Source organism: Entelurus aequoreus, linkage group LG11 (assembly GCF_033978785.1).
Source record: "Entelurus aequoreus isolate RoL-2023_Sb linkage group LG11, RoL_Eaeq_v1.1, whole genome shotgun sequence".
NCBI classification, from domain to species: Eukaryota; Metazoa; Chordata; class Actinopteri; order Syngnathiformes; family Syngnathidae; genus Entelurus; species Entelurus aequoreus.
Genome location: NC_084741.1, coordinates 44,174,200 through 44,198,566, shown reverse-complemented (window position 1 = coordinate 44,198,566; position 24,367 = coordinate 44,174,200). Strand labels below are relative to the sequence as shown.

The 24,367-nt window shown below is 41.1% G+C and overlaps 1 protein-coding gene and 1 long non-coding RNA gene across 2 annotated transcripts in view; one reads left to right on the top strand and one right to left on the bottom strand.

Moving 5' to 3' along the window:
- Window positions 1-1,307: 1,307 nt before the first annotated feature.
- On the bottom strand, window positions 1,308-9,725 carry LOC133660172 (uncharacterized). Its single transcript, XR_009827782.1, has 4 exons — window positions 9,301-9,725; window positions 8,975-9,200; window positions 2,667-2,811; window positions 1,308-2,569 (listed from the first exon to the last, which is right to left on the bottom strand). It is a non-coding gene; the product is annotated as an uncharacterized LOC133660172 (long non-coding RNA).
- Window positions 9,726-10,880: 1,155 nt separating this feature from the next.
- The window catches only part of mboat1 (membrane bound O-acyltransferase domain containing 1), a 30,351-nt gene continuing 16,864 nt past the window's right edge, over window positions 10,881-24,367 (top strand). Inside the window, exons 1-4 of the mRNA XM_062063398.1 lie at window positions 10,881-11,164; window positions 11,725-11,870; window positions 14,891-14,968; window positions 19,176-19,271. Coding sequence (XP_061919382.1) covers window positions 11,075-11,164; window positions 11,725-11,870; window positions 14,891-14,968; window positions 19,176-19,271 — 410 coding nt within the window. The 5' untranslated portion in view covers window positions 10,881-11,074. The remainder of the gene's footprint in view (window positions 11,165-11,724; window positions 11,871-14,890; window positions 14,969-19,175; window positions 19,272-24,367) is intronic.

The window sequence follows — 24,367 nt, the reverse complement described above, 5'->3', positions numbered from 1 at the left end:
GCATGTATATGACAAAGCCAATGTTAATTAGCATCAAGCTAGCGTCCGGGCATCTTCTATCAGGCATAATTGCTTTATTGGAATTGAAAATTATGAGATTACTTTTAACAGTTTGAATGAGTCTGCGCTGAGTGCTGCTTGAGTAATTATTTCCTCGCTAAGTGTTTGATCCCGTTCATAGTCTGCAACTGGACATGAAGACATGGGCGACAAAGTTATCAAAATATGGCATAGCTTGATTTTACATTATAAGTACTGACGGAATTCGGTCATCCGTATCAAGGCTGTCGTTTGGCAACTCAAAGTTTAGTTCCCGCACTCTTTTACTATGAAGCCACGTTGATGTAACACGTGGCTTGGCATTGTCTTGCTGAAATAAGCAGGGGCGTCCATGGTAACGTTGCTTGGATGGCAACATACGTTGCTCCAAAACCTGTATGTACCTTTCAGCATTAATGGCGTCTTCACAGATGTGTAAGTTACCCATGTCTTGGGCACAAATACACCCCCATACCATCACAGATGCTGGCTTTTCAACTTTGCGCATAAAACAATCCGGATGGTTCTTTTCCTCTTTGGTCCGGAGGACACGACGTCCACAGTTTCCAAAAACAATTTGAAATGTGGACTCGTCAGACCACAGAACACTTTTCCACTTTGTATCAGTCCATCTTAGATGAGCTCAGGCCCAGCGAAGCCGGCAGCGTTTCTGGGTGTTGTTGATAAACGGTTTTCGCCAAGCATAGGAGAGTTTTAACTTGCACCTACAGATGTAGCGACCAACTGTAGTTACTGACAGTGGGTTTCTGAAGTGTTCCTGAGCCCATGTGATGATATCCTTTACACACTGATGTCGCTTGTTGATGCAGTACAGCCTGAGGGATCGAAGGTCACGGGCTTAGCTGTTTACGTGCAGTGATTTCTCCAGATTCTCTGAACCCTTTGATGATATTACGGACCGTAGATGGTGAAATCCCTAAATTCCTTGCAATAGCTGGTTGAGAAAGGGTTTTCTTAAACTGTTCAACAATTTGCTCACGCATTTGTTGACAAAGTGGTGACCCTCGCCCCATCCTTGTTTGTGAATGACTGAGCATTTCATGGAATCTACTTTTATACCCAATCATGGCACCCACCTGTTCCCAATTTGCCTGTTCACCTGTGGGATGTTCCAAATAAGTGTTTGATGAGCATTCCTCAACTTTATCAGTATTTATTGCCACCTTTCCCAACTTCTTTGTCACGTGTTGCTGGCATCAAATTCTAAAGTTAATGATTATTTGCACAAAAAAAATGTTTATCAGTTTGAACATAAAATATGTTGTCTTTGTAGCATATTCAATTGAATATGGGTTGAAAATGATTTGCAAATCATTGTATTCCGTTTATATTTACATTTAACACAATTTCCCAACTCATATGGAAACGGGGTTTGTAAGTCTAGCAACATTGTCGAACTCCCATCAAGATGACTTCATGAATGTAAATACAGTGGGTTTGCAACAAGGTACATTCACACAAATACTTTTTGGCTGATAGGAAAGCGCTACATAGCGCATATGACCCTACACCTACTATGAACAATGTGACACAATTAAAACAAGTGTGTGTGCCAAATAGAAATCTTTGGATGACACATGATGTAATATACTGTACAACAATTATTAGAGACAGAAATACTGCATTGTGGGAATTAAACACTTTAAAAAGGCCATACCTCTATCCCTCTATCCAAATCAATTTGCATACAGGCAGAATATTTCAACAACCAACAACACCCAAGGCTGCTCTTCATTGATTTTAGTTTGGCTTTAAACACATTCCAGCCCTACAGACTCTGTTACAAACTATAGAACCTTTGACTGAACATCACACTGTGCAATTGGATTGTGGACTTTGATCCACTAAAAGCCAAATAGCAAGTGCTAAATGGTAGGGATGCTAAAAAAAAAAAAAAGATTAACATCCAAACTGCGATTTTTATCTTTTTAGATTCTAAATTGATTCATAATTTTTGAGAAAAGATTATAAAAAGTATATATATTTTTTTAAATAATAAATTTTTGGATTTGAAAAATTAAACACCTATTATTTACATTATTATTAGCATCTGAGCAGCAAAGGCTGCGAGAGCCCATCATAATTGCTCCGTGAATTATTTTTCTACCACTTTGATTTTGTTTTAGAGGTCCGTGTCATGTACGGCAAGGGGGAAGGAGACGGCACAACACAGGAAGTATCGCTCAACAGGGTATATTGAGCTTTGATGAGTGAGTGGAGTGTGTATGCTACTATGTGTGTACATTCAATATTATGTGCAGGAATTAACAAGATAGTATTACCAGGAGTTTATTGTAAGTGTGTGTTGGTTGGAGAGGCAAACAAGTCCAAAGGGGCTGGGCAGAAAGAGGTCCATGATCCAAGCGGGAGGTCCGTGGGGGCTGGAGAGAGGCGTCCTGAGGTCCGGGTCCAAAGTGAGGGAAGTCAAGGATCGAGGGAGGCAGTCAGGGTCTAGAGGGAGAACCAGGAAAGTGAGGTGCACAGCTCACTTCCAAGGCGACGGAGGATACTGCGGGAACAGGGAAACGACAGGGACAAGTAAGCACAAGGAGCAAGAGAATATGGAGAGGAGACACAGGAGGGGAGCCAGAGACGCGATAGCTTACTGTAAACAGAGAACTACGTTCCGGTGCTGGATCGTCTGCTGCGTTGGTCCTTATACTGTCGAGACTCATCAGATCCAGGTGTGCTGATTGCAGATTGCCCGCAGCCGTGTAGGCATGTGGCCGCGCTCAGCGGAGCTTCTTGCTGCTACAGCAGCGGAGGGAATGAAAGTGTGAGCATGTGCCGTAACAATCCGAACAGGCACGAAAACGCAGCAATTTTTGAAAGTGCATCTGGTCTGGCCAAAAACTTGTTGGGGCTATCGAACAAGAAATTGCAAAATATACTCTCTAGCGCAGTGGTCCCCAACCTTTGTAACTGCGGACCGGTCAACGCTTTAAAATGTGTCCCACGGAGGGGAGGGGGGGGGGGGGGGGGGGTGTCATAAAAAAATACAGTCATGTGTGCTTACAGACTCTATCCCTGCAGACTGTATTGATCTATATTGATATATAATGTAGGAACCAGAAATATTAATAACAGAAATAAACAACCCTTTTGTGCGAATGAGTGTGAATGAGTGTGAATGAGGGGAGGGAGGTTTTTTGGGTTGGTGCACTAATTGTAAATGTATCTTGTGTTTTTTATGTTGATTTAATAAAAAAAAATTAAAAAAAATAATGTTTTTATTTATTTATTTATTTATTTTTCATTCTTGTGCGGCCCGGTACCAATCGATCCACGGACCGGTACCGGGCCGTGGCTCGGTGGTTGGGGACCACTGCTTTAGCGCTTTCTTACAAATTAGAAAAAAATTAGCTCCTGCCACCAGTCACCCATCGTTCCTCTCTGCTCAGCCACATATGTTTTAACATGACTTTTATTATGTGTGTATGTGTGTCGTGGAGGGGAAAAAAAGGTTTGGAGGTGAAGGACTGACTGTTTGAGCCTAAAATAATTTAATTTTAAAAAAATGTTTTTAAATGTAAAACACTTGGTGCTACACTTTATATGTATAAAATGTGCTATACAAATAATGTTGGATTGATGAAAATCGCTGAAGATGCCTATCATGACACACGCTGTAAAGTTCAAATTTGAATGACAATAAAAAGGAAGTCTAAGTCTAAGTCTAAGTCTAAAAGTCTCAAGAACTCATATTTTAAAACAAACAGGAAGTCAACCATCTTGGTTTAATTTTTAGGCCAAAACAGGGATCGTATTTTAACCAATTACACCTCGGGACTTTGACCAAATGAGCCACGTTTAAAATTACACAGACTAGAGAGATAGGAAATAAGTATTCCTTTTCATCAACCATCAAACTGTCATTACTTGACTTTAAAATGAACAGATCTCCTTCCAAACTGATGATGATGATGAGGCTTTAAGGTTGCGGTGTGATCATGACTACACGTTGATATCGACACCAATATCGCCCGCCTGTGGTGGGAAATTATAACGGTCATGTCTTCCACCCACAATTTCCGATCCTCCTGATATTTTTGATGCCGGGTCAGGGCATTGGGTGGGACGTGATTTCATGTCAAATCAAATCAAGCTTTATTTATAAAGCGCTTTTCATACATAAAAGAAATGCAACGCAAAGTGCTTTACAAAGTTAAAAACAATACCCCGGTGACCCATATCCCCCATTATCACATATGTACGCACGGACACAGATACCAAACACAAACACACACAACATACACACATATGCAACTATATGGACAAATGATTACATGGCTGAGTACAGAGGAGACATGTGAGTAAACACTATCACAGGAGCCATCTGCACCAGGAGGTCATCAGACCATGGCCACCAGGACACTGACACAAAAGCTTCCCCTCAAGCACGGCCGATAACCCCTGAGGCAGATGGCTCATCTGAGGATTGATTGATTGATTGAAACTTTTAGTAGTAGATTGCACAGTACAGTACATATTCCGTACAATTGACCACTAAATGGTAAAACCCGAATACGTTTTTTTAACTTGTTTAAGTCGGGGTCCACGTAAATCAATTCATGGTGGTAGGAACGTTGGAAAATAAAAATAATAAAACTTGTAAAATAGTAAGAACCATGTGTAGAGATAAAGAATAAAATACATGTAAGACATATGAAGATTAATAGAAAAAAATAAGAAAATAAAAAATTAAATATATATACAGTAAATAAATAAATATAACTAAATAAAATTGTGCATAACTAATAGGATCCATCCATCCATCCATTTTCTACCGCTTATTCCCTTCGGGGTCGTGGGGGGCGCTGGAGCCTATCTCAGCTACAATCGGGCGGAAGGCGGGGTACACCCTGGACAAGTCGCCACCTCATCGCAGGGCCTAACTAATAGGATAAAAAATAAAATACAAATGACTTCAATAAAATAATTAATATCAGGTAAAAGCAAAATCAAAAAGGTGGGTCTTAAGCCTGTTCTTAAAAACATGAACGTGGGAGGGAGGGAGGCGAGAGCCCTCTTAATGCTGCTCGCAGCTTTGAGTATCATTGATACTTTTGCTTTTATACATTTTTGGTTTTCCCTTTTTCCAGTATTTTATTTAATAAGTATTGTATATTTATGTATTCTCAATTTGCTTTGTACATTTATGTCTTAGTATTGTAAAGCTGATAATGGGTTGGAGTTTGGGTTGCTCTATTTTCTTTTATTCAATTTACAACATTCTGCGATTTTTTTCAATAACATTTTAAAAATAAATTTTTAAAAAGACATCACTAGGCCAACACTGTGTTTATGAGTCCTACGTCAGCAGCCAAGGAAAGCTTTTGTAACCTGTTTCCTGTTTTGAAAAGCTTTTATCATAATTGATATACCAAGTAATATAGTTAAAAGAATTGTGTTGAATAAAGAATGGGAATTGGACCAAATCGTGAGGTGCCTCTACTAAATAGTGTGCGCAAAGTCGAAAATTGCAAGTACTATTCGTAGGAGTGCTTCAGGTGATCTACTAAGACTGCATGCACAATTAACAAGTGGAAATGTGGTGAACACTGAAAAGGACGAATATTTTGCGTGTTCAACCGGCTGTGCACACGGAGACATTCCACATTCACATACTTTCCATATTTTTATTATTATTAATTATGTATTGTACACCCTGGTCAAGTCGCCACCTCATCACAAGGCCAACACAGATAGACAGACAACATTCACACTCACATTCACACACTACTGACAATTTAGTGTTGCCAATCAACCTATCCCCAGGTGCATGTCTTTGGAGGTGGGAGGAAGCCGGAGTACCCGGAGGGAACCCACGCAGTCACGGGGAGAACATGCAAACTCCACACAGAAAGACCCCGAGCCCGAGGATTGAACCTAGGACCTTTGTATTGTGAGGCACATGCACAAACCCCCGTTCCACCATTGTATATGAAAAAACACTATTAAAAAAACAAGCAAACACACATCAAAACGCATTAATTGGTTATAATCAGCCCCTTGAGTCATCCAGCAGCTATACAGTTATAATTAGGGATGATGTTCGTTAGGAAATTATCGAGTTCGAGCCCATTATCGAATCCACTTATCGAACCGATTCCTTATCGAATCTCTTATCGAATCCAGATAGGTTGTTGTGTGTGCAATGAGTTCCAAAAGCCATAGATGTTATATGACTGGGCCGGTACGCTGTTTATATGGAGGAAAAGCGGACGTGACTGAGGACAGCATGCGGCCGTTATAGGGTGAAGGTTTCGGTGAGAGAGGACGCTAAAGGCACGCCCCCAGTGAGCATATAGTGCTGCTTTGTGCGTTGTAAATAAAAAAAATGCTGACAAACACATCACAAACATGGACGCTCACTTTCGACATCCCGGTGAAGCACACTGGAGAAGAGGGGACCAGCACAGTAGCGAATCGATACGCACAACGAGGCAAGAGAAGTCGGCTTTTACTGTTGTGCTAGCTTGCTATGCTAATGGACAACGAGACTGACTTTGAAAATGAGGAGAGGGAATCTTGCGTGTTTGATGGAGAACTCGCCCAGCTGTTAATTTTGGACACAGAAAATGAGGACTTTGATGGATTTGTGGATGAGGATTGATCAAAAAATAATGTGAGTACATTGAAAAATCCTTAAATAAAGTACAACCGAACTCAGCTTTGCTCCTGCTGCATTTTTAAAACAGCGTCCATGCATGCTAGCGTATGTTTTAAGCTAGCGTATGTTTAACCATGCCTGCGCCCAAAAATACGCTGCGCCTTATTTATGCGTTAAATACAGAAATAGCACCTGTAACTGACACGGCGCATTTTAATATGGTGCGCCCTATGGTCGCGAAAATACGGTATAATGGCTTTGATAACGGGAACCGGTTCTCAAAAAGGGATTTGAATCCCTGGAATCGGTTCTTTTCTTATCGAACAATCGGGAGAACCGGTTTGAGGGGGTAGGGAGACGACACAGCGACAGATGTAAAGCTCAACAGAACCGTCCTTCTTCCCCACAAAGAAAAAGCCTGCTGCCATCGGGGACTTGGAGGGGGTGATGATACCTGAGGCGAGGGATTCTGTGATGTAGTCCTTCATGGCCTGTTTCTCCGGTAGGGACAGATTGTAAAGTCTGCTGGAGGGAAGGACATAGTTGGGAATGAGGTCGATGGTGCAGTCATAAGGTCTATGGGGGGGAAGAGAAAGCGCACGTTCCTTGTCAAACACTGCTGCAAGGTTGTGATAAGCAGCGGGAACACAGGAGAGATCAGTGGGAGGTGAGGTGGGTTTTGCCTTGTAGGCCGGGGGAACTGCCGACCTTAGGCAGTTAGCGTGGCAGGCGGTGTTCCAGGCAAGGACCTTGCCCGTGGACCAGGATATGTGTCGTAACCATGATCGCCCGAGAACAAGAGGAACGACGGGAGCGTCGAGCACCCAGAGGCTGATGGTCTCGATGTGGTTACCCGAGAGGGTCAGAGATAGGGGTTTGGTGCGGTGCTTGATGGGCCCAAGGGGATGTCCGTCCAGGGCTTGTGCAGGCAGGAAAGTCTCCAGTGGGATGAGGGTTATTCCTGCTTGGCGGGCAAACTCGTGGTCAATAAAGCTTTCGTCTGCTCCGGAATCCAGGTAGGCCCCAACGGTCAGAGTCTTAGAGCTCCAGGACAGGGATGCCGGAAAGAGAATGCCCGGGTCTCTCATGGTTTGGGGAACAGTACTGTGGGTCACCAGGATCCCCCTTGCTGGTGAGCCTGGTCTTTTGGCCTCGTCGGGCAGCTCCGGATTGGATGTCCAGCTATTCCGCAGTAGAGGCAGAGATGCTGCCAGAATCTGCCTGACTTGTCTGCTGCCGCCAGGCGTGACCTGCCCAGCTGCATGGGTTCCACCGTTACTGCCGGCACGGACGGAGGTGTAGGCCGAAACACAGCAGCGTGGTCGGCAGGCCGAAGCTTGGGTGTCGGAGGTGAGCTAGCTGGGAAGCTAGCCGAAGCCTCTGCTCTCTCTGCTGCTCGTTCAATGAGTCTTTGGTGAAACAAGAGAGCCAGGTCAATGAGGGCTCGACACGAGGTAGGTCGGTCCCTCAGCAAGCCGTCCTTAATTTCGTCGCTCAGTCCTCTCCTGCATGCACTCTGGAGCGCCTTGTCTCCCCACTCGCTGTCGGCCGTCAGAGTGCGGAACTCGAGGGTGTAGGCCAAAACCGAGCGGGAGCCAATGATGGATGGAGTGCAGTCGTGAAGCAGCGTCACCCCCGTCCACAGAGTGATTGAACACAGCTTGGAACTCCGCTCGAAAAGCAGCATAGTCGGTGCCCAGCCCCAAAGTTTTGTCTACTGCTGTGGTGGCCCACATGAGAGCCTGCCCAGAGAGCAGCGAAAGCACAAATGCTACCTTAGGTCTGTCAACAGCATAGCGAGATGGTTGGTGTTTAAAAATTAGTTCACATTGAACCAAAAAACCCAGACAAAGTTCAAAATCCCCCTCAAAGGGTCTGGGGCTGGCTATCCTGGGTTCCTGGGTGTAGGAGGGGCTCCAGGAGGTGGCGGATGACGGAGCACTGGAACTCGGCACAGGAGGAGGAGCAAGGCTTGGACTAAGGTTGTCCAGTCTAGTCAGCAGGCTAACGAAGGCAACCTCGAGCTTGTTCTCCAGGTTCGAAAAACGAGATTGGTGTTCCCGGAGAACAGCGTGCATGGTCGAGATGTCGGGAGCCGTGGGCGGTCGGGAAAAGGACGCGGACTTGGGTCTACTTGTGCCGTCTGCGTCCGACATGGCTGTTACGTTCTACAGGGGAAGGAGACGACACCGCGACAGAGGTAAAGCTCAACAGGTTTATTTTGAGCTTGATGATGGGATGGAGTGTGTATGCTACTATGTATGTTTGCAGGACTATGTGAATTATTACAATGAATATTACCAGGGGTTGTTGTAAGTGCACGTTGAGTGAGAAGGCGACAAGTCCAGTAGGGCGAGGCTGGTAGAAGAATCCGTAATTCAAGCAGGAGGTCCATGAGGCTGGAGAGAGGCGTCAAGAGGTCCGTGCCCAAAAGCAGAGGTCGTTGTCCAGGGAATCAGTAAAGATCCAGAGGCTAAGTCCAAGGAAATGAGGCGCACAGCTCGAGTCCAGGGAGACGAAATGAATACTGCGGGACAAGGAAGACGACAAGAGACAAATGAGCACAAGGGCGGAAGGACACTGAGAGCGAGCGAAACAAGGAGAGGAGCCAGAGACGTTAAGCTTACTGTAAACAGAGAACTACGTTCCAGCACTGGATCTCAAGACACGCTGGCTTTTATGGGGAGTGGTCTCATCAGCAGCAGGTGTGTTGATCGGTGATTGCGCACAGTCGTGCAGGCGCGTGGCAGCAGCAGAAGCTCAGCGGCAAGTGCTGTGGAATGAAAAGCTGACTGCGCACGCGCCGTAACGCTGTCAATTTTTTTATTTTCCTGAGGGAACTCTCCTGAAGGAATCAATAAAGTACTATCTATGTATCTATGTAATCCAAATATGTTAATATGGACACAGAAGGAGGATCGTCTATCCATCGTGTAGTGTGTAACTTTGCCAGTTTGCACGAACATTCAAGACGTGCTAGACATAGAAGCAAAACAGTGGCTGCAGAACAGTTTGAAGCTTGTTAAATCACAGTGCGAGCGCTAAATGATTATATTTGCTTCTCATCCTACCAGTATTGTGGGCATTCCTAATAATCAGTATACGGTATAATACACTAATGCAGTATATATTGCTCATACACGTTGCTCATTTGAGAGACGCAATCATTTAAGTATGATCTTATTAGATCAGCTTTGCGTGCGCTATCAAGTTTGCACGTATTTTGATACACGCAAACCTTTGGTAGCACTTACTCCACTCCAGGGGCCCCCAAGGGTGTGTACTCAGCCCACTGCTCTACATTCTTTTCACACATGACTGTTCTGCTATTTTTCATTGATCTTAATTGTCAAATTTGCTCAGATACCATTTATCAACAGCGATGATGAGACAGCCTACAAGGCTGAAGTATAACAGCAGACATCATGGTGCAATTCCAATAACTTAGTCCTAAACATCAAGAAGACCAAGGAAACTATTGTGAACCTTATTTGTTTTCGCACTTCATTACTTGAATGTCTTTAATGGGTTTTTGTGGCATGGGATTGCTTTAAAGAATTTGCTACTGTGCAATTGATGATGCTGTAACAACATTTTTGTGTCATTCTATGAAAATTATATGAATACAACTGTGGTAAACTTTTTGACGGCCCATAAGAGGAATATTAGGACGCCTGATCTCACGCCAACTGAAGACAAAAGTAGGGGCTGCAAGACCTACAGACAAGCAGTAGTTGAAGTTAACACAGTGAAAGCCTGGCAAAAGAGATTTGGGGAGTTCCATGGGTTACAAAGGATTGTCATCAAAGTGTTAAAATTATGTTTTTTGAATAAATATAATAATGTCACTTCATCAAATACCTTTGGAAACTGACAATTGAGGAGCGACAAAGCAGTAATTCTTAAAAGGCACTCTCTAAACATGCACTACAATATACTGAAAAATCTATCCATCCATCCATTTTCTACTGCTTATAGAAATGTATACTCCATAATATATTTTGTATGTATAAAAGAACACTTTTTACTCTTTTTTTAACCACTAAAATTCATCAACTTTTTGAATTTCTCGAAAAAAATCCCAGCAAGTTATTTGTATTTTCTTATCCATCTTGTGACAGTAAATGCTGTGAAATAGAAACAATAATAAACTTCCGGTTTGCGTTTTATTTTGGAAGATATTTCCGGAGGCTGTGCTCATCCTTCATTCATTCAACCGTCGAACTCGTAGTGGGAGGAGGTTACTAAGAGTGATTTTACTTGCGCTTTCCCAAAACCGTGGACTGGTTTGACTTGTCACAGGACCTTCTTTTTGGGAAGCAATGTGTTTTAGTCACAGAAAATAGTAAATGTCTCCTTAAAAAGGAAAGAAAAGACGAGGAGTCACAAGAGCATTTTAGGATGGGCCAGCGCGCGGACGTTGTGTTTAAAACCACAGGTTTTCAATGGCTGCTGCCTGTCAGTGAGTACTTGGGATTTCCTCTTGACCAGGTAAGACCATGATCAAAATAGTATGTCACCAACAAGGTTTAACACACGCCAGGTCGCTTATCATCAATGGGGGAGTACACCGCTTGACCTAGCGTTCCTGTTGATCGTCATTTCTAGAAAAGGCTCGTTTTGCACCTCAGTTTGGGGCAGGTGATCCCTGTCTAACTCTCACATAAATTATGGGATGATTAATCACTAACCCCCACCCAGTCGTACTACGCCTATGTTAAAAACAAACATACTGTCTAATAAGCTCCTTAAAGAGACACTCCAGGTTGAATAAGGTCGTATTACAGTTCCTAATTGATACATCTTGTTCTGATCGAAGGAACTTACAATTTGTATAATTATATGATGGATTAATGTGAATAAAACGGTTTTTATTAGCTGGGTTGATGGGTTTAAGTAGAGGATTATCCTCTACTTTTCCCAATAGATGTGAAACTACAATAAAAACATATTGTCACAATGCACCATTTGAGAATCAGTATGTTTTTTTAGCAATATTTTGACACTTAACTCCAATAACCCTCCATTAAAAATGTGCCTGTTTCTCACAGGTGAACTTTTTGGCATGTCAGCTGTTTGCTCTGTCTGCTGCCTTTTGGTTTCGTCTTTACCTCAGTCCTCATCATAGCAATCCCCTAGTGAGGCACACTGTGGCCACTCTACTTGGCATCATCTTCCTCATATTCTGCTTTGGATGGTACAGTATGACCTTTAAGTTCACAGAGTAAAGCAATAAATAAGTACAGTGGAACCCCAATTTATAAGCTTAATTGTTTTTTGAAATCATAATTGGTTCTTGAAAAGTTTATTGAAGCACATTTCTTCATAAGAAACAAACTAAATAAGAATAATAGGTTCAAGCTTTGACAAAAATCCATCTTTTAATAAAAGGTTGTTCACTTTGGACACAATATAAAGCGATATACAGTAATGTATAATGAATAAGGTTATGAATCTTTGGGTACCACACAATTCGATTCGATTCTTGGTGGTAACGATTCGATTCAATAGGATTGGGTGCCAGCTCTATGATTAACTATATTCCTCTATAAAATAGATTAACAGCTCTAGCACATTTATATATTACTTAAAAGAAAACTGTTTTTTTTTGTTTTTTTTAAATTATATACTCAAACATTTAATAAAGTCAGATACAAATAAGGCAAGACAAGTATTCCTATTTTTCTTAAGTAAATCTGTCCAGCAGATGTGGGCATCTCCATCAAAATATGATTTTCCTTAGTGGCTGGAAAGAACAGATAGAAAAAATAATAGAATTACAAAAAAATTTTTTTGAATCGATTATAGTTTTTTTAATCAATTAAAAATCGTCACAAATAAGAATTGCGATTAATTGTAAAATCGATATGTTTTATTTAATAAACAATTCAAAACAACAACAATTAGCTGAATTGTCTTAATTTGCAGCCGCCTGCCTATACACACACACACTGTCACTAGCCATGTGGTGCACTCACAATTTGAAATCACAAAACTCCGTAACTGTAAGAACCAGGTTGCGGTGATTATACAAAATAAAATCCACTTTACCTTGTTGATTGATCTTCTTGCTGTACAGCTGAAGAAAGGGGGAAGAGGAAGGCCGTGTCAACAACGCTGCAGATACTTTCTGAATGTTTCAAACCACACATCGCTTGTACATTGCTCTTGTTATTCTCAAATTGAGATAGCAAAACTTGAAAAATGCTGTAAAAAGGCTAAAACAACACCTTAAAGCACACAAAGTAGTGATTACCACAGTAGCTAACAACAGCACTAATGTACTGACTGAATAAGCGCAGAGCGCGATCAGCCCACCCACAATGGATGTGCTGCCAGGCACAAAATGCCTAACCTGACTCTCGCCAGATCCTTGTAGTTCGCTGAGCTCCACACAAGGATCTGGGACTTCTCAATAGGAGATGTATTTCAGAAGGCGGGCCTTGTAAAAAAATCACTGTATGTAATTGGATAAACCACTTGTCCGTTATCTTGAATGATGTGCTACTTCACATCGAAAACAACCGGTGACGCTGATGAGAGCAGCGCTGGGAAATCCAAAATAGAACAGCCGACATATTGGATAACGACAGAGCGAAAAGTTAGAGAACTTTTACTGAAACAAACTGTTGTTTTTATAAAGAAAATATGTCAGCACACGACTCCTCGCTGCATACCGCCATTGTTGTTTGAATCAAACAGTCGCTTCGGCGCTACGTCACATCTATGATATCCCGTCCGGCGATCCTGATTGGGTCATTATTTTTTGTTATCTTGAAGGAGTTTGTATTGCCTTCGAGCCCAGATCCTTGTGTGGAGCTCAGCGAACTACAAGGATCTGGCGAGAGTTAGGTTACAAAATGCCTGCGCTGCAGGCACACAATGGCATGTTCGCACACTGAGACAAATGTTTGTTCAATAAAACATATTTTTATTCGGTCTGTGGTAGGGCTGCATGAATAATTGACATCGAATCGACATCCAGGTTTTAATTAGTGCGATAAATAACCGACTGAAGCAGTTTTTTCTCTGGCGTCCCCGGCATATGAGTGACAGACATGTTTGCCATTCAGAATTGTTGAGCCTCATGTCATTTGCCTCCTGGCCAATCAAAAGTGTTAAAAGAAACAGCAAGTTTGTGTGTGCTACAGTGAAGGTATTTAGTTAACAACAAGCATTACTTGCACCTTGGAAAAAGGTTGGATGGTGACTAGGCCTGAGCCGATAGTCAATAAGTCAATCAATCGATCAATAATTGAAAATTAAGTTGAAATACTTGGCCGGCATAGGTAAACTGCTATGTCCGTGTGTGTTTGTTTCCTTAGTCTCCCGCTTCAAACAGGGAGTAAGAGGTCTACTTGCTGCATCACTTTCAGCACCTTAGTCTTGCTGGGCGGAGAACAGACCGCTCGCTTACACACCGGATTCACAGACATTGCCTCCCTACGGACAAACGAGCGAGGATGCTGTGATCATGTGATGGCAACAAAAAAAGGACAACCCGATATTGTTTTAGTTCAATATTTATTTAAGTTACATTTTTGCATACAGAGATGAGAGTACAATTTATTTATTTGTTTGTTTAGTAAGGATTAAAAAAAGGTATTTACCTTTCAATAACAGTACAATGGTGAACAATTCTACAGTAATGAGAAATACAAGTTTATATCCTTGTAAATTGTTACTCGCAATATTATTATACATTATGATTATATTACATTATAATCACTGTATAGTTTTTATCGGTTATTTCTTCAGTTTAAGAGCATGTAGTAGACAAAAGCTAAGAGTCTGTCTGCGTAAAGACAAATATGTTTTAATGAAAATGATTGCATACTGTTCTGTCTGGCACCTTGAAACAAGAATATGTTGATTGACAGTCTAAAAGTAACACGTCTTCCTTCACTCGTTATTTGCAGTTTTATGCATTTTTATGTATACAATGTAAAACTCGCAAATCGAATCATCGTCGCAATTTTGTCGAGAAAAAACACTATTAGTTTTTTCTCAAAATCATGCAGCCCTAGTCTGTGGTTTGTAAAACGAAAAGTTCTTATAATGAGGGGTTCATAAATCGAAGTTCCACTGTATGAGGTTTAAAAGGGTAGAGAGACGAGTAAGATGTGCGCTATTTCATATGATCTCACTTCCCTGTAATTAAGGAAGCAGCTTGACTCGCACTGTTGGTCCATTGTATCCTTCTTCCCTCTTCTATAGGTATTCCACTCACATCCTGGCAGTAGTGCTGGCAAACTACTTGATCGTTAGCCAGGCTGACCTCAGCAATGTACACAGGTAAACATTTTTGTTTGTGCATTCCATTTAAATTGCGTGTACTCATTGACCAGTTCATTCATTAGATGCATTGGTGAGCTTTTGGATAAAAAAAAGCTCAATCAAAAATGTCTGGCCTTACAAATATTATGTAATAAAGCTCAAGTGCTGCAAAAAAGACTCAACACATCAAAGTATGTTGCAGCTTGTTGCATTATAGCAAGCTAAATAAAGCTGACAAATATTAGAACGAACTGTCAGGACTGAGCAGTTTTAGATTGTTGTATCCAAAAATATACCCTATATGTTTTAAAGTGGAAGGTATCAAGAGTTACAGCAATGTGCAGCTGAAATTCTCAAGTCAGGCAATCATGCTTTTAGGTAGATAGAGTTCTTTTGTTTTAAACGAGCAAGGTCTCTCGACCAAACTGGCCTATCTGCCTAGCAACAAGCTGACATAGACTGATGATGCAAAAGCAGAAAACATGACAATGACGACATTCTTCTCAGGTATTCAAGTAAAACTTGTCTGTCAAGCTCACCCATTGGTCATCTTTCTGGGGTATTCGTTCATGAAATGTGCAGTTTGTTTTTTGTTACGCACATTCCAATGTGATGCATTGTTGCTCTTGTTTAAAAGCATACACACCAAGTAAAACATGTCAGGTCAAAGGGAGCTTGACAGACCAGTCTGAGGTACGTTTGTGTGTTGACATGAACCTGGGTCTACAAGTATTTAGGACGATAAAGGAATTTTTACAACTTTACCTTCATGTATCAATATACCTAATTTTTAGGTGTTCAAAGATAATAGGAGTAGTAGTGTACACACTTATTAACATTTACTGAATAAGACCAAACAAGCCAGCTCTAGTTTGTTATGACAATTTTCTGAAAGGAGGAGTGCGCATAGACGAGGAAGGTTACCTGCAGGCACAGATTGTTGAGATTGTTCTGTATTGTTCAGTAACACACGTAGAGGTGTGTAAACTGTTTCCCAGTTTAAACATGTCTTTGCCCAGGCCTAATGTGCACTGATAATCCAAGATTAATTCACTGTTTACTCTAAATGAGTACTTTTGTAGAATGTGACTTTTTTGTAGAAAGCCAACATTTGACATTTTGAATAAACTTGTCATATTGAGGTTTTATGAGTCACTGCATTAGTATTTGTTCATTTCACCTTGACCAGATTGTTTTTTGTGTAGCCCTTTCTTACATCATAGTTAGCTGCAACGAGATGCAGCATCAGTGTACAATGTTTAGAAAGAAAACACAACACAAACACAGCCATTACAGCCGCAGTTCGCTCAGTACATCATAGTCATTTTCAATTCTTCCATTTTGTCAAGGCTAATCTCATTTGTATGCACAAATGTACAATGTATCAACGTCTGTGTCACATTTCAGTGTGTAGAGAAAGCAGAACTAAGCAACATCATAAATTCTTCCACTTTAGATGTTATATTAGCTTGCAGAAAAGTAAACAGTTGGTGTTTAAACAGTGATCATGACAAGAAAGGACACAAGAGTGTATCATAGGGGGTTACTTACAAAGAGTAATTAAGATGGGAACCAGGTCTTACCGTTTACTGTATTCTCCTGTCCAAATTTTGAACCATCGATTCTTATTTTCGATGCTCAGTCCGTCGACAAGAAGATTTAGCTGCCACAGAAGCGGCGAAGGAGCTAACTGTGTATCTATATACACCGTGTGGCACCGCACCTCTAAGTCAGTAATCCTCTATTGCAGAAAAAAAAATTGGAGGATAAGGCTAAACATGTTACAAACAGAGGAAGAGCAAGCAGGAGTAAGCAAACTAATCACTAAGCCAGCCGCTGAACATGCTTGAAACAACACAAGGAAGAAGTGCTTATCAAACATTTAAAATAGTCTTTATGGAACTGTGTTACAGCAGAAAGTAAGCAGCTAATATTAACAAAATAAATAAGTAGCTTAAAAAGAGAGTAGATCAGTGCTTCTCAACTTTTTTCACCAAATACCACCTCAGAAAACACTTGGCTCTCCAAATACCATCATAATGACCAACATTGAAATACAGAGGCAGAGATTTTATTTAACAAGTATATTCACTATTTTTGGCCAGTGTAACATTACACACAGTTTGAACGGTAACTGAATATTGTGGAGGGTTTTACAATTTTAGATTTTTTTAAAATTAATTTTATCTTTTTATTTATTCTGCTGCTTATATTTCTTTTATTTGTACTTGTAAGAAACTTACTTTGTTTGTCGCCATGGAGGCGAGTATTAGTGATTTAGAAGTAGCTAAAACAATGTCAACTGCGGATGAACGTTAGCCGCTAGCTAGCTATTTATGTTTTGAAGAACGTCTTGTAGAGCGGCGCTTCAGTGTTTATAGCTTCAACTTTTTCATTAGTTTCAAGCTAAAATGCATCCATATTCTCCCTTTTCTGTCTCCATTCTGTTTCCGCTTGTAAGTGTGTGTTTCCTAACATGCTCCCATGCTTGTTTTACCAGCAATGTCGCGACATTACAGCAGCGCACCGTCATTTCTGGAAAAAAAAACTATCAGAATTTTTCAGAAGCAGTATAGTACCGTTTTTAATTCATTAGTACCCCTGTACTTTATTAGTACCGATATACCGTACAACCCTACTTTGGTGTACCACTAGATAAAGCCCGCATTCCACTAGTGGTACATGTACATGTACATGTTGGGACGGCGTGGCGTAGTGGGTAGAGCAACCGTGCCAGAAACCTGAGGGTTGTAGGTTCGCTCCCCGCCTCTTACCATCCAAAAAATCGCTGCCGTTGTGTCCTTGGGCAGGACACTTCACCCTTTGCCCCCGGTGCCGCTCACACCGGTGAAATGAATGATGAATGAATGGTAGGTGGTGGTCGGAGGGGCCGTAGGCGCAAACTGGCAGCCTCGCTTCCGTCAGTCTACCCCAGGGCAGCTGTGGCTACAAATGTAGCTTACCACCACCAGGTGTGAATGAATGATGGGTTCCCACTTCTCTGTGAGCGCTTTGAGTATCTAACAATAGAAAAAGCGCAATATAAATCTAATCCATTATTATTATTATGTACCACAATATACTCATATAACAACTGTTGGGCTCTTCTGTTGCTGTTTACCGATATATGGATCGATCCGTCTTCTGTCAGTGACTGCTAGTGCTGATACCAAGTATATTATCAGGATATGATGGATAACAAGAGTTATTAGATTTATATATTTTTTCCTCAAAACCTTTTTTTGTTGTTGTTTTTGCCAATGTTTTCAAACTCCGGGAATAAGGCCTTTTAGGGTAAAAAAAAGAAAGATTTCAATGAGCGATAGTACTTTTTGGTTTGATTTAGTTATTGTTGTTTAGTTATAAACAATTGTATAGTTAATACATGTGATCAGTATCGGCCGATGTCACTTATGGATGATCAGTATAAGAATGCATAAAACCCTGATCGGAACAAGCCTATCACTAACACATAAACAACAGGATACGTGTAAATGTTTAATTATGAGATTTTTTGAAATAAAGTAAAATTTCTGTGAAAGTGTACTTCTGTTGAAATAAACTCCATAACATATATTTTCAAGTTCAAAGGACTGAAAATACAAATACACTGGTAAAAATAGCCCAGTGAGAAATTCATAGTAAATTTTTTACACCGCCTTTTAAAAGAATCGGAATTGAGAATCATTGGAAACCGGAATCAAAATGAGTAACTGATATCGGAACTCGAATAGGAACTGGAATCGTCAAAATTTAAATGATGCACAACCCTAACATAACCGAGATTGTATACAAAAACAGAGGCAAAGATTTGATTTTTGTCTTTGTCTAAAACCGAATCTTACGAAAAGTGGTGAGTACGAAAACCGAGGTACTACTTTAAAATGTTTTGTATGATTAAGGACAATTAATGAAAAACAAAATCCACCAATAGAAAAATAAAAGCATGAATTGGTTCGAAATGATGGCGTAATACACTTGAAGTTAAAAGGTTGAACATAACCCACAAGATGCTTGTTGACCTCAAACATGTTTTTCCTTGCAGCATGATGGATGGCCGTGTTTGTACAGTGTTTGGTACTCATCTTTTCATCCCATTTTAAAGTCAATTCTTGTGAGAGTATGTTCTCGTTTGTCTTGCTCAGGTTGACCTCAATGTCACAGTAAATAGACAAATTATTCTCAGCTGATGTTACTCGAAACTTTTCTTCCCTTTCCTTCCAAGGTATTCCATGGTGACGGCATTGGGATACCTGACCGCGTGCCAAGTGGGAAGAGTCTTCATATTTAACTACGGAATACTGTCCACTGACTTCTCCGGGTGAGAAAACCACACCTTTACTCTGAGAGCCTGCTAGGCATTTCACTTTGAGAGCGGTTCACGTGTTATCCGTTAACTTTTCTGCAATGCGCTCTACCTGCGCAGTCACCCTTGCCGCGGCCTTTGGTAAATACAGGGCAGCTTAATAAAAGTGACGCGTTGTGTATGTGATACTGTCCATGCAGGTGGAGTTCGCTCTGCCTCCTGGCAACTGTTGTATTTGAAAACAAAGCTACTTATTCCTATTTTTTTCATTAAACTGATGTAATTAAACTAATCTCTTGAATGTGCGCATCGTAGAGAGAAAAACAAGTAATACAGTAGGGAGCTTCATCTCTCAGAGGATGGACAAATCACTCCTGTGTTGTTGCTCATCATTAAATAAATGAGACATTTTATAGTAGATACAATACAGCAGGGTTGTCCAAAGTGTGCCCCGGGGGCCTTATACGGCCTGCTGTATCATTCTAAAATGTAAAAAAACACAAAAGTGGGAGAAAAGAGGTGTAAAGTAACAAGAAAAAAATTGTTGAATATAAAATTTAGGGATGCACGATTAATTTTTTATAAGCCGATACCGATGCAAATAACTTTCTGCTGCTCAAGAACGGTACCGATAGTCAATTACCTCATTCATAACTAGTAATTTTGTGCACACCTTTCTTTGCGGCTGGTTTTGGGGCAGTTTCTTTAGCAGCAGGCGTCTTTGTAGGCTTTTAAAACATCGTTGTAGCGATGCTAGCATTGAAAGGGGACCAATTATGTAAAAGTAACTTTTCTTACCTATTGGTACCTGTTTTTGTGTATTTTAGATCTGCATAAGTCCCGAAAATTTGAAATCAAACCATGGAGGCATGGCGGAGATGTTTATAAAACAATCTTGCCTTCCTTCATACTTCCTCCAAATTAGCCATTTGGAATTTGTCCTATATTAGTGATTTTTTTCCAAATTGTGACATTAGCAGATATTTCCAATATGGTAGAAATTTACCTGAAGTGCTTTGCGCGATTGTAGTCTGACGCTGTAGTAGTCAATAAGTTCCTTCTTTTTCTCCATCCTCTTGTTGTGAGGCAGACTGGCTCGTACATGCAGATGCATCCTCCGCTGTTGCCATTTCTAATACAAAGTAGCGCATAGTTCGAATGCATATTCCTCAGTAGACTTGTTATGGAAGCGCTAAAAAGTACAACATGGATAATGGGGAGAAGACTCAGTCGAAGTGCAGCCACGTAAATAAGGCTGCCCACAAAATGGCTAATCCTCAAGAAATGGTCAGAATGCAGCTTCAAGATGGTCTACATAATCTATGCAAAATGTTGACCAAATAATCAAAATTACATGTTATGTAACCACAAGTAAGGGTTTTAAATGTAAAAAATATGACACCTTATAGATGGCCGATAAGGTTTGATGTGTTGATGTGCAATGTATTTTTCTCTCCTGCGAACTGTTTGAAAAATCTTTGGTGCAAAAACCAGGTGAAATGTCTTCCTCTTAAAGGCCTACTGAAATGCGATTTTCTTATTTAAACGGGGATAGCAGGTCCATTCTATGTGTCATACTTGATCATTTCGCGATATTGCCATATTTTTGCTGAAAGGATTTAGTAGAGAACATCGACGATAAAGTTTGCAACTTTTGGTCGCTGATAAAAAAGCCTTGCCTGTACCGGAAGTAGCAGACGATATGCACGTGACGTCACCGGCTGTGGAGCTCCTCACATCTGCACATTGTTTACAATCATGGCCACCAGCAGCGAGAGCGATTCGGGCAGAGAAAGCGACGATTTCCCCATTAATTTGAGCGAGGATGAAAGATTCGTGGATGAGGAAAGTGAGAGTGAAGGACTAAAGAGCAGTGGAAGCGATTCAGATAGGGAAGATGCTGTGAGAGGCTGGTGGGACCTGATATTCAGCTGGGAATGACTAAAACAGTAAATAAACACAAGACATATATATACTCTATTAGCCACAACACAACCAGGCTTATATTTAATATGCCACAAATTAATCCCGCATAACAAACACCTCCCCCCTCCCGTCCATATAACCCGCCAATACAAATCAAACACCCGCACAACACACTCAATACCACAGCCCAAAGTACCGTTCACCTCCCCAAAGTTCATACAGCACATATATTTCCCCAAAGTCCCCAAAGTTACGTACGTGACATGCACATAGTGGCACGTACGTACGGGCAAGCGATCAAATGTTTGGAAGCCGCAGCTCATGCGTACTCACGGTACCGCGTCTACGTATCCAACTCAAAGTCCTCCTGGTAAGAGTCTCTGTTGTCCCAGTTCTCCACAGGCCAATGGTAAAGCTTGACTGTCATCTTTTGGGAATGTAAACAATGAAACACCGGCTACGTGTTTGTGTTGCTGCAGCCGGCCGGCTTCCCACCTACAGCTTTCTTCTTTGCTGTCTCCATTGTTCTTTGAACAAACTGCAAAAGATTCACCAACACAGATGTCCAGAATACGGTGGAATTTTGCGATGAAAACAGACGACTTAATAGCTGGCCACAATGCTGTCCCAAAATGTCCTCTACAATCCGTGACGTCACGCGCAGGCGTCATTATACCGAGACGTCTTCAGCAGGATATTTCACGGGAAATTTAAAATTGTACTTTAGTAATCTAACCCGGCCGTATTGGCATGTGTTGCAATGTTAAGATTTCATCATTAATATATAAACTATCAGACTGCGTGGTCGGTAGTAGTGGGTTTCAGTAGGCCTTTAAGCGGTGAAGAAGTCCCACTCAATCGACGCCATGTTTGTTTACAATGAGCTCAGTGGAAGTTTTCGACAGGCGAGCATGAGTATAGGAGTGCTTGATTTTACTATGACACAATCTGGGTAATCTCACCTCTTTGGAGCCTTTATTTTATAAATCAGTTATCAGAGATATTTTTCATTGTCATCACGTTTATCGTTAAAATGTCATAATTCCTTATATTAATCCGATAATTATCTGTGCGATATTTATCATGCACTTTTACTAATAACACAAAGCTGACTTGCCAGCTGTTGTTTTAAAAAAAAAAAATCTATATATTGTTATAATCCTTTTGATTTTTTTTTTTAACGGGCATGACGGCACACGTCACGTCACAGGTACCTGTCAAACTATTTCACCAGAGTAAGTGATGCTCACAGGTACTACACGAGAGGGAGTTCCTCAGACCTCGTCCCCCCTAAATTCAAGACTCTCATGGGAAAAAATGCATTCTACTATTTTGCCACCACACAGAGGAATGCACTACCAACAGACCTTAAAATTCGATCTTCCCTACTAAACTTTAAAACTGCCATAAAATCCTGGCTTAGCTCAACTTCTACCTGATATTAACCTAATTTGATCCGCAGCAACTCTTCGAAGCATCAAGCAGGTTTATATGTGGTTATAGTGTATATATATTTTCTCATTCTGTTTTGCACACTCTTGGAGTCAACATGTGCATAGTCATGTACATAGTGTCATGTACATAGTGTACGGTATATACCCCCCCGCCCGCCCACAATTGAAACAAGCCTTTTGGCTTTTTGTGCCATCCATTTGTCTTTTTAAAGCATTACATGGATTCAATTCTTTAAGATGTCAATAAACTTCTCAATCAATCAATCAGTCAATGACATTGCTGGGTTTACGAGCAGAGGAGCGTGTTCGGCAGAACACAATTACGGAGTACATACAAGCAGACACGGTGTGTAGACAGAAAAGGGAGAACGGACGCATTTTGGCTTGAATACTGACGATAAATGTGAAGCTATAACACTGTAATGCCCACAGGAAGAGGTGCTTTAAGTCATGGCTAGCTAGCTAGCAGCGAACATCCATCTGCAGTCGGCAGTGTTTTAGCTACTTCTAAATCACTAATCCTTGCCTCCATGGCGACGAATGAAGTATGTTTTTGTACAAGTATCATCTCTGCAGGACAACGAATATCTAAACATTCTTCACTACACAAAATTGTTCTTCGATTGCAATAAGAAGCATATGTTTAATGTACTGTAAGATTTTTTGTTAAAAAAAGCCAATAATGCCATTTTTTTGTGGTCCATTTATATAGAAAAGTATTGAAATACATTTTGGTACCGGCACCAAAATATTGGTTTCGGGACAACTCTAGAATGCGGTACTCAGTGGAAGACCGTATGAATCCTATATTATGCAGCTGAAAGCATGGAAACTAACCCTAACCTATACTGTTAGTCAGAGGTTCTAGCATGAGTTTTACCCAACAAGAGTGGAGGAAAAGGCATTCAGTGAAAGCAGGTTGGAGGTTGACTTTGCTAGTCAGCATGTTCTTTGCAAAGTTTCAATTGGGTTGAATATGCTGGCAGCCTCCCATCACTCCACATGACTTTGGGGATGAGCTGCCAGACCTGTGGGTCAGCATTTGCAAGGAAAGAGTGACCGTTAACATGGTGATTCACATACAATAAATCATGTTAACGTGTGGAACTCGTTACTATACAGGGCACTAGTACAGGGGAAGTTAGTATCATTTATCATTTGATTACCGTAATTTCCGGACTATAAGCCGCTACTTTTTTCCCTCGTTCTGGTCCCTGCGGCTTATACAAGGGTGCGGCTTATTTACGGCCTGTTCTTCTCCGACACAGACGAAGAGGATTTCAGTGGTTTTAGTACGCAGGAGGAAGACGATGACACAATGATTAAAGACTGACTTTTCATATACCGGTAGGCTGGTTATTTTGATAACGTACAGGCGAGCACTTTGTATTATTTTGCACCGTTGTATTATTTGTACTCTGCACGAATGCTGTTCGCCATGTCAAAGATGTGAAAGTTTGATTGAATGATTGAAAGATTTATTGTTAATAAATGGGATGCTTTGCGTTCCCAAACAGTCATCTCTGTCCCGACAATCCCCTCCGTGGTAGAAGGAACCCCTATATACTACAGTAATTACACATCAAAACCCTGCGGCTTGTAGTCGGGTGCGGCTTATATATGGAGCAATCTGTATTTTCCCCTAAATTTAGCTGGTGCGGCTTATAGCCAGGTGCGGCTTATAGTCCGGAAATTACGGTATATGTTTTTTGTTTTTGCGTCCCTATGATG